Source organism: Cebus imitator, unplaced genomic scaffold, assembly GCF_001604975.1.
Source record: "Cebus imitator isolate Cc_AM_T3 unplaced genomic scaffold, Cebus_imitator-1.0 Scaffold76, whole genome shotgun sequence".
NCBI lineage: Eukaryota > Metazoa > Chordata > Mammalia > Primates > Cebidae > Cebus > Cebus imitator.
Window position 1 is genome coordinate 7,396,727 of NW_016107391.1, and position 10,599 is coordinate 7,407,325.

Consider the following 10,599-nt stretch of genomic DNA (forward strand, 5'->3'; position numbering starts at 1 on the left):
AAAAAAAAAAAAAAAAAAATCAAATACTACATGGTATTTTCCAATCACTAGACAAACCAAGGACTCATACTAGGAGCATGAATAAATCAGTAAATAAACAGGTAAAAGTCACTGCCCTTAAGAGTGCTCACATTTTAGAAAGGAGAAGGGACACACTGTAAACACAAAAAAATTATATAATTTGTCAAAATGTAATAAATGCTATGAAAAAGAGGAAAAACAGAATTAAGTAAGGGGAGTGAAGGGTATGAAAGATGCAGCTAGGCATGGTAGCTCATGCCTGTAATCCCAGCATTTTGGGAGGCCAAGGCAGGTGAATTAACTTGAGGCCAGGAATTCGAGACGAGCCTGAGCAACATGGTAAAACCTAATCTCTACTAAAATATAGAAACAGCCAGGCATAGTGGCGCACACATGTAGTTCCAGCTACTCGGGAAGCTGAGGTAGGTGGACTGCTTGGGCCTGGGAGGTGGAGGCTGCAGTGAGCCAAGAGCACACCACTGCACTCCATCCTCGGCAACAGAGAGAGAGACTGTTTAAAAAACAAGGGCATCAAGGACAGGAGTGCTAGAGAAGTCTCCAGAGAACTTACTAAAAATATGTAATATGTAAGCAAAGATACTAAACAAAAATGATGGTGTTAAAACAGTGACTTCTGAAAGAACACTTATAGCTAAAATTCACCAGTATCTCTGGTACTTAGAAAAAGTATTGATAGCCGGACAGTGGCTCACGCCTGTAATCCCAACACTTTGGGAAGCCAAGGTGGGTGGGTCATGAGGTCAGGAGTTTGAGACCAGTCTGACCAACATCATGAAACCCTGTCTCCACTAAAAACAAAAAAAATTAGACCGGCATGGTGGCGTACATCTGTAATCCCAGTTACTCAGGAGGCTGAGGCACGAGAATCACTTGAACCCTTAAGGTGGAGGCTGCAGTGACCCGAAATCACACCACTGCACTCCAGCCCGGGCAACAGAGCAAGAAAAAATCTCAAAAAAAAAAAAAAAAAATCACTGATATCTCTCACAAGGAGAAAGAAAATTGTTAGCTTTATGAAGTCATGCAAATCAGCAGGACAATACAATGGAGAATTCAAATTAACCAAGAGGAAATAGAAATCTGTAAAAATAAGAAATTCCATACCTTTTCATTTCCCCCACCACCTTTTACACTTCTCATGTTAAATTTTTTTACTTCCTCTTTCACTTCTTCCATGTAAGCATCTAATGGATCTAACTCCTCACCCTCCATTTCATTTCCTTCCTTTTCAGCTTCTGCAGGATCATCTTCATCGTCTAAAATATCAGAATATATCCTTCTTTGAACATGTGTTTCAAAATGCAATGCTTCACAATCAGACCACACTCTACCTCTCTAAATTTTTCTCCCACTGCCCAAACACTCCTTTTCTAATTACTCCAGCCATCCAGCAATTCAAATGCTCACACTTTGACAGTTTTCTATTTTTACATGTAATATTCAAAATTACTTTTGAATATTAACAATGATAAAATATTAATAAAATATAAATTATTTGGTTGTAAAAGGGTCAAAAGATTACTTATGCCAAAAAAAGTTGATCTCCAATAATACAGTTTATAGCTACACAGCTAGATACAGAATTACAAACTTTCTCTGCTAAATAACATTTTTAATTACAGTTGATCGCTGAACAACACAGGTTTGAACTGCATGGGTCCACATGGAAATAAATTTTCTTCTGCCTTTGCCACCCTGAGACAAGATCAACCAACCACTCCTCTTCTTCCTTCTCAGCTACTCAATGTGAAGACAACAAAGATGAAGGAAGACGTTTAAGATGATCTACTTCAGCCGGGCGTGGTTGCTCACGCCTATAATCCCAGCACTTTGGGAGACCGAGGAGGGCGGATCACAAGGAGTTCAAGGATCACAGGAGTTCAAGACCAGCCTGGCCTATATAGTGAAACCCCATCTCTACTAAAAAATACAAAAATTAGTCGGGTGTGGTGGCACTTGCCTGTAGTCCCAGCTACTCCGGAGGCTGAGGCAGGAACCAGGGAGGAGGAGGTTGCAGTGAGCCAAGATCGCGCCACTGCACTCCAGCCTGGGTGACAGAGCGAGACTCTGTCTCAAAAAAAAAAAAAAAAGATGACCTACTTCTACTTTAACTTAATAGCAAAAATATTTTATTTATTTATTTATTTATTTATTTTTTGAGACAGAATTTTGCTGTGTCATCCAGGCTGGAGTGCAGTGGCACAATCTGGGCTCACTGCAACCTCCACCTCCCAGGTTCAAGGAATTCTCCAGCCTCAGCCTCCCAAGAAGCTGGGACTACAGTGCATGCCACTGTGCCCAGCTAATTTTTTTGTATTTTAGTGGGGACTGGGTTTCACCACGTTGGCCAGGATGATCTTAATCTCTTGGCCTTGTGATCTGCCCACCTTGGCCTCCCAAAGTGCTGGGATTACAAGAGTGTGCCACTGCATCCAGCCTATAATTCTCTTAACAACATTCTTTTTTTCTCCACCGTACCATATTAAACAAATCTAGTATTTAATACATAAATCACACTGTAGGGAGTCAAGGAGCCCCACAGATTGGGTGCCACAATGTAGGAATCCAGAAGCCCCAAGTTGGGCACCAGAATGTAGAGTCTACGGGTCCCAGATCGGGCACCAGAATGTAGGGAGCCAGCCCTACATCATCTGTAGGTACCCCAAGTTCAGTGGCGACAAAGAAATGAGAAAAAGATTGAGACAGTGGGACCAGGGGACCATCACTTATTACTCTGGAGGAGGCAGTGAAGGCCCCAAGCTCTGATCATCCACTATTTATTGGTTACAATCACTTTGATCTACAGGGTAGAGGTGGAATAACGGTGGGGAGAGGGTGATGGTGGAGTGATTCAGTGAGCCGGAAATCAATCAGTAAACCAGAAATGGTATGTCATTCTAAGGACTGATAACAGTGGAGGTTTGGGAGTTTCACAAAACAAAAACATGTAGTTATCTTTAGCTTATTATCTATGTACAGCTGATGGAACACGGACCTTACAAGGAGCCTACAAGTCTGGCTAGGTCACAGTGCTATGAAGGAGTTTTATGTCCTTAAGCGCAATGTTTATGGTACAGAGCCTAGGTCACCCAGCACCAGAGCATGAGGCATGGAGAAGCCTTCTTCCTCAGACGCCTCCTGCACACAGCCCTCCGCAGTTTGTTGTTCCTTGTTTATTATGTTACACATAACCAATTTATGTAGGCACTCTGTAAGTCCTTTATCCTTTGCTGCTTCTCCCAACAGCATATAAAGTATGTGTTATTCAACTGTTCAGGTTACTGGTGAACAGTAGACAGGTAATGCTTAGTTTCTGGGGAGCAAAACATTATGTATGGATATTTCACTATGGGAGGTCAGTGCACTTAGCTACCAAGTTGTACAAGGGTCAACTGTATTTCTTTTCTTTCAATTACCTTTCAATCACAGAAGAAGAAAAAAATAGCACATCTTAGTTATGTAAAAAAGATTACATTGTTGTCTGCTGGGGTGGCTCACACCTATAATCCCAGCACTTTGGGAGGCTGAAGTGGGTGGATCACAAGGTCAAGAGATCAAGACCATCCTGGTCAACATGGTGAAACCCTGTCTCTACTAAAAATACAAAAACTAGCTGCGCATGGTGGTGCACGCCTGTAGTCAGTTCCAGCTACTCGGGAGGCTGAGGCAGGAGAATTGCTTGAACCCAGGAGGTGGAGGTTGCGGCGAGTCGAGATCACACCATTGTACTCCAGCCTGGGTAACGAGCGAAACTCTGTCTCAAAAAAAAAAAGATTACATTGTCTTGAATTAAGACATCATGGCTACTTGGCTGGGCATGGTGGCTCACACCTATAATCCCAGCACTTTGGGAGGCTGAGGCAGGTGGATTATGAGTTCAGGAGTTCGAGACCAGCCTGGCCAACATAGTGAAACCTTATCTCTACTAAAAATATAAAAATTAGCTGGGCATGGTGGCACAAGCCTATAGTCCCAGCTACTTGGGAGGCTGAGGCAGGAGAATCGCTTGAATCCGGGAGGCAGAGGTTATGGTAAGCCAAGAATGTGCCACTGCACTCCAGCCTAGGCAACAGAGCGAGACTCTGTCTCAAAAAATAAAAAAGATAAGATATCGTGACTACTTATAGATAGAATCTATTTATCTATTTAAACCATTCTTTCAAACTGTCACAATGAACCAAAATCCCATTTTCCTACAAAATTCCACAATCTTCCACTTTACTAAAATCTCAAAAGTAAAAATCAGATATGAAGGGAAATGTTTCCATCCTAAATTATGAATATCAGCAGCCAGGCACAGTGGATTCCACCTGTAATCCTAGCACTGACAAAGGTCAAAGCAGCAGGCTCTCTTGACCCCAGGAGTTCAAGACTAGCCTGGGCAACATAACAAGACGCTGGCTCTTCAAAAAACGACAAAATTAGCTGGGCATGGTAGCTCACGCATATAATCCCAGCACTTTGGGAGGCCTAACTGGGAGGATCACCTGAGGTCAGGAGTTCAAGACTGGCCTGGCCAACATAGCAAAACCTCACCTGCACTAAAAATACAAAAATAATCTGGGCACGGTGGCAGGTGCCTGTAATCCCACTACTCAAAAAACTGAGGCTCGAGAGAATAGCTTGAACCTGGGAGGCAGAGGTTGCAGTGAAGCCTGGGTGACAGTGAGACTCTGTCAAAAAAGAAAAAGAGGGGTGGGCGCAGCAGCTCACACCTGTAATCCCAGTACTTTGGGAGGCTGAGGCAAGCAGATCACGAGGTCAGGAGTTCAAGACTAGCCTGACCAACATGGTGAAATCCTGTCTCTACTGAAAGTACCAAAAAAAAAAAAAAAATTAGCTGGGCATGGTGGCACACACCTGTAATCCCAGCTACTCAGGAGGCTAAGGCAGGAGAATCACTTGAACCCAGGAGGCGGAGGTTGTGGTGAGCCAAGATCATGCCACTGCATTCCAGCCTGAATGATAGAGGCAAGATTCCACCTCAAAAAAAAAAAAAAAAAAAAGGACAAAATTAGCCAGGCATGGTGGCTACTCTAGAGGCTGAGGCAGGAGGTCGACAATGCAGTGAACCATGACTATGCCACTGCATTCCAGCCTAGGCAACACAGTGAAACTGTATCTCCAAAGAAAGAAAAATCAGTAGGGACTTGAAAGCATGCCCTTAATTTACTCTCCTTACTAACATTCAGACTGGTGTGTGTGCGTGCGTGCGTGCGTGCGTGCGTGTGTGTATACATTTTTTTTGTTTGTTTGTTTATTTTTTTGAGAGTTTTGCTCTTGTCATCCAGGCTGGAATGCGGTGGCAAGATCTCAGCTCACTGCAACCTCCACCTCTTGAATTCAAGCGATTCAACAATCTCGGCCTCCCGAGTAGCTGGCATTACAAGTACCCACCACCACGCCCAACTAAGTTTTTGTATTTTTAGTAGAGATGAGGTTTCACCACGTTGGGCAGGCTGGTCTCAAACTCCTAACCTCAGGTGATCCACCCACCTCAGCCTCCCAAAGTGCTGGGATTACAGGCATGAGCCACCATGCCTGGGCTGACAGTAATATATTAAAGAGCTATTTACTGGCTATGCCCATAAGCACTCAATGATTCACTCTAAAGTAAACTCAGTGATGCTTACTGAACACAATTCCGTATTTCAAATTACAACATAAATATTAAAAGGGTCATTTAACGGTGAGCTGAGATAGAGCCATTGCACTACAGCCTGGGCAACAAGAGCGAAACTCCGTCTCAAAAACAAAACAAAAAAAAGGGGGGCATTTAAAATCTCAATTCCACTTCTAGATATATACTCCGTAGAACTGAATACAGAGACGCAAAAATATATTTATACACCAATAGTCATATAAGTATTACTCACAATAACGAAAGGGTGGAGACCACCAAATTATCCAACAGCAGGTGAATGAACAAAAAAAACTTGGCATATAATTATTCAGCTATATAAAGAAAGGAAATTCCAACATGCTACAACATAAATGAACCTTGAAGACACTATGTTACGTGAAATAAGCCAGACACAAAAGGACAAATATTTATGATTCCACTTATGTGAGGTAGCTAGACTAAATGAATTCAGAGACAGAAAACAGAGCTAAGGTTATAAGAAGTAGCAAGAAAAGAAGCTATAGAGCTATTTAAAAGGTGCAGACTTTCTGTATAGAATGATGAAAAAGTCATGGAAATAGACAGTGGCAATGACTCCACATCACTGCAAATGTACTTATCACTGAATTGAAACCTGAATATGACAAAAATGGTAAATAGTGTATTATGCATAGTTTTCAACAATAAAGAAGATTTAAAACCTCATATGAAACATTATTCATAAAATATTCTACATAAGTTATTATACAGGAGATTAGGTTGAAAAATATACCATCATCATCCTCTAAACTCCACTTTTTCCCTTGTTTCATCTCTTCAATTTCCTTTTTCAGTTCTCCTATGTTTTCCATAGCCTTTTTACGTTGCTCTTCGCGCCATTTTTCTACTCTTTCTTTTCGCTTTCTCATTTCTTCTTCCAGCTTATTCTGGTCAAAGTTCTTGGGGAAATAAAAGAAAGAAAGAGATGGGGGAAAATAAAAAGCAAAACCACTATTAATAATCTTGCTCCAAGGGACATTCCAGTAAGTTCTTCAAAGTATAAAAAAGGAGAAAAAATGGCATAGATACAAACTCCTCAAGGCAGACTTAGATCACTCATCTTTATAAATATACCCGCAAATATATTATCAAAATAAAATCACAAGAAAAGCATCTTCAAATAAGAAAGCCAAAAGACAGATTTCAAACACCATGAATTAATCTTATTTTACTTGCAAGCAACAGGCAAACATAAATTTGATTTCTTCCTAAAAACAGAAACTAAAGCAATTAGCAGGCAAAGTTTCCCAGTTATTCTCAATTTTAAATTGTCTAAACTCCTCCAAAATTTCCTCTATAAAAAGTGATTTTTGCCAGACATGGTGGCTCACATGTGTAATCCCAGCACTTTGGAAGGCCAAGGCGGATGGATCACTTGAGGTCAGGAGTTGAAGCAGCCTGGACAAGATGGTGAAACCCCTTCTCTACTAAAAATACAAAAAATTAGCTGGACATGTGGCAGGTACTTGTAATCCCAGCTATTGGGGAGGCTGAGGCAGGGAATTGCTTGAACCCAGGAGGCGGAGGCTGCAGTGAGCCGAGATAGTGCCACTGCACTCCAGCCAGGGCTACATACAGAGCAAGACTCCGTCTCAAAAAAAAAAAAAAAAGAAATAAAAGCAATTTTCTATTACAAGTTAGTAAGTAAATGTCATCAACATGACAAAGAAGTTTCGTTGCCAGGGACATGGTTGGTATATGTGCTACTTGGGGGGTGGAGATTGCAGTGAGCAAGGATCACACCACCCGACTCCATAGCGAGACTCCGTCTCAAAATAAATAAGTAAATAAATGAAAAGAAAACGGGCAAAAGATATGAATATGCCATTCAAATAAAAGTGAAAATGGACAATAACCTTGAGAAAAGGGTGGGCGTGGTGGCTCTCACCTATAATCCCAGCACTTTGGGAGGCCAAGGCAGGCGGATCACCTGAGGTCAGGAGTTCAAGACCAGACTGACCAACATGGAGAAACCTCATCTCTAATTAAAATACAAAATTAGCCGAGCATGGTGGCGTATGCCTATAATCCCAGCTACTCGGAAGGCTGAGGCAAGGAGAATCACTCGAACCCTGGAGGTGGTGGTTCCAGTGAGCTGAGATCCCACCATTGCACTCCAGTCTGGGTGACAAGAGTGAAACTGTCTCAAAAAAAATTAAAAAAAAACTTGAGAAAATACATTCTTGTTACATTATAAATACATATTTGTAGCATTTAAATATTCATTCGTTTAAGATATGCAGCACAACATACCAAATACCAATCACTTCCTAGACTGGAAAAATTAAACTATGAAATTCCCATAGGGGCAAGGGTGTGCAGAAACAAATGTATTCATGTTTATATACTTTATTTTTTATTTATTCATTTATTTTTTTGAGACAGAGTCTCACTGTCACCTAGGCTGGAGTACAGTGACACGATCTCGGCTCACTGCAACCTCCACCTCCTGGGTTCAAGCGATCCTCCTACCTCAGTCTCCCAAGTAACTGGGATTACAGGCACACAGCACTATGCTCGACTAATTTTGTATTTTTAGTAGCAACAGGGTCTCACTGTGCTGGCTAGGCTGGTCTCTAACTCCTGACCTCAAGTGATCCGCCTGCCTTGGCCTCCCAAATTCCTGGGAATACAGGTGTGAGCAAAGCACCTAGCCTCATGTCTAAATTCTTAAATCTAATTTTTTTTTTTTTTTTTTGAAATAGAGTCTCACTCTGTCACCAGGCTAAAGTGCAGTGGCACGATTTCAGCTTACTGCAATTTCTACCTCCAGGGTTCAAGCCATTCTCCTAACTTGGCCTCCCAAGTAGCTGGGATTACAGGCGTGCATCACACCCAGCGAATTTTTCTAATTTTAGTAGAAACAGGGTTTCACCATGTTGGCCAGGATGGTCTTGATCTCTTGACCTCATCATCTGCCCCCTTCAGCCTCCCAAAGTGCTGGGATTACAGGCGTGAACTGCCACGCCCAGCCTAAATTTTGTTTTTTGAGACAGAGTTTCGCTCTTGCCCAGGCTGGAGTGCAATGGTGTGATTTTGGCTCACTGCAACCTCTGCCTCCCAGGCACGCGCCACCACATATGGCTAATTTTTATATTTTTAGTAGCAATGGGGTTTCACCATGTTGGTCAGGCTGGTCTTGAACTTCTGATCTCAGGTGATCTACCAGCCTTGGCCTCTCAAAGTGGCACGAATACAGGCATGAGCCACCATGCCCAGTGTTAAGTCTAAATTTATACAACCTTTTTGGAAGGCAATTGATAATGTTTATATGGTAAGACTGTACTTTGTAAGTAAAAACAGATAATGTGTATAAATGTGCAATTTCTTTCAAAAAATTTTCCCACAGGGGTAAATATTATTTAATCTTCCTTTTTATCTTACATACCTGGTTATTTTATTTTATTTATTTATTTATTTATTTTTTTTTGAGACGGCATTTCGCTCTTGTTACCCAGGCTGGAGTGCAATGGCGCGATCTCGGCTCACCGCAACCTCTGCCTCCTGGGTTCAGGCAATTCTCCTGCCTCTGCCTCCTGAGTAGCTGGGATTACAGGCACGCGCCACCATGCCCAGCTAATTTTTTGTATTTTTAGTAGAGACGGGGTTTCACTATGTTGACCAGGATGGTCTCGATCTCTTGACCTCGTGATCCACCCGCCTCGGCCTCCCAAAGTGCTGGGATTACAGGCTTGAGCCACCGCGCCCGGCCCATACCTGGTTATTTTAAAATAAAGCTTACAACATTAAAAAGAAAAAAATTTGTCATCATAGAAACAAGTCTGATGGCCAGGCACAGTGGCTCATGCCTGTAATCTCAACTTTAGGAGGTCAAGGCTGGCAGATCACAAGGTCAGGAGTTTGAGACCAGCCTGGCCAACATGGTAAAACCCCATCTCTACTAAAAATACAAAAATTACCTGGGCATGGTTGCATATGCCTGTAGTCTCAGCTACTTGTGAAGCTGAGGCAAGAGAATTGCTTGAACTCAGAAGGCAGAGGTTGCAGTGAGCCGAGATCATGCCACTGCACTTCAGCCTGCACGACAGAGCGAGACTCCATCTCGGGGCGGGGGGGGAAATTAAGAAAAAAAAGGAACAAGTATGATATACAATTATTTTTAAGTTAGTAAACATACGCCAGCATCTTTTTCTTTTTCATCCTCCTTGTCATCTTTGTCTTTTTTCTTCTCTTTAGAACTTTCCCCACCATCGGTTTTCTCTTTGGACCTAGATCTACCAAAAAAAATAAAAGAGACAAGAGAAATGTTATTCATTTGTGCTTAGAAACATTCATTTTGAAATACCTTTTTTTTTTTTTGAGACCGTGTCTCACTCTGTCGCCCAGATGGAATGGAGTGCAATGGCGTGCTCACAGCTCACTGCAAATTCCACCTCCTAGGTTCAAACGATTTTCCTACCAGAGCCTCCTGAGTAGCTGAGATTACAGGCGCCCACCACCACAACTAGTTAATTTTTGTATTTTTAGTAGAGACAGGGTTTTAACATGTTGACCAGGCTTGTCACCAACTCCTAACCTCAGGTGATCTGCCAGCCTCAGCCTCCCAAAGTTCTAGAATTATAGGCGTGAGCCACCTCACCCAGCCTTAAAATACTTTTATAGGTTGGGTAGGGTGGCTCACATCTATATTCCCAGCACTTTGGGAGAACAAGGCAGAAGGATCAACTAAAGCCAGGAGTTAAAGAGATTAGCCAGGACAACATAGCAAGATCCTAGAATTAGCTGGATGTGGTGGTGTGCACCTGCAGTCCTAGCTACTGAGAAGGCTGAAACAAGCCAATCACTTAAGCCCAGGAGTTTAAGGCTGCAGTGAGCTATGATCCCATCACTGCACTCCAGCTTAGGTGAGAAAGTGAGACCCTGCCTCTTTCACA

General features: G+C 42.3%; 1 protein-coding gene across 2 annotated transcripts in view; it reads right to left on the bottom strand.

Annotated features, from left to right (window-relative positions):
* The window catches only part of DDX46 (DEAD-box helicase 46), a 78,752-nt gene that overhangs the window by 54,297 nt on the left and 13,856 nt on the right, over window positions 1-10,599 (bottom strand). For both annotated transcript variants that reach the window (XM_017532363.2, XM_017532362.2), the window contains exons 4-6: window positions 9,843-9,939; window positions 6,438-6,603; window positions 1,147-1,298 (exon numbers count right to left, since the gene is read on the bottom strand). In XM_017532363.2, the coding sequence (XP_017387852.1) occupies window positions 1,147-1,298; window positions 6,438-6,603; window positions 9,843-9,939 (415 nt within the window). The remainder of the gene's footprint in view (window positions 1-1,146; window positions 1,299-6,437; window positions 6,604-9,842; window positions 9,940-10,599) is intronic.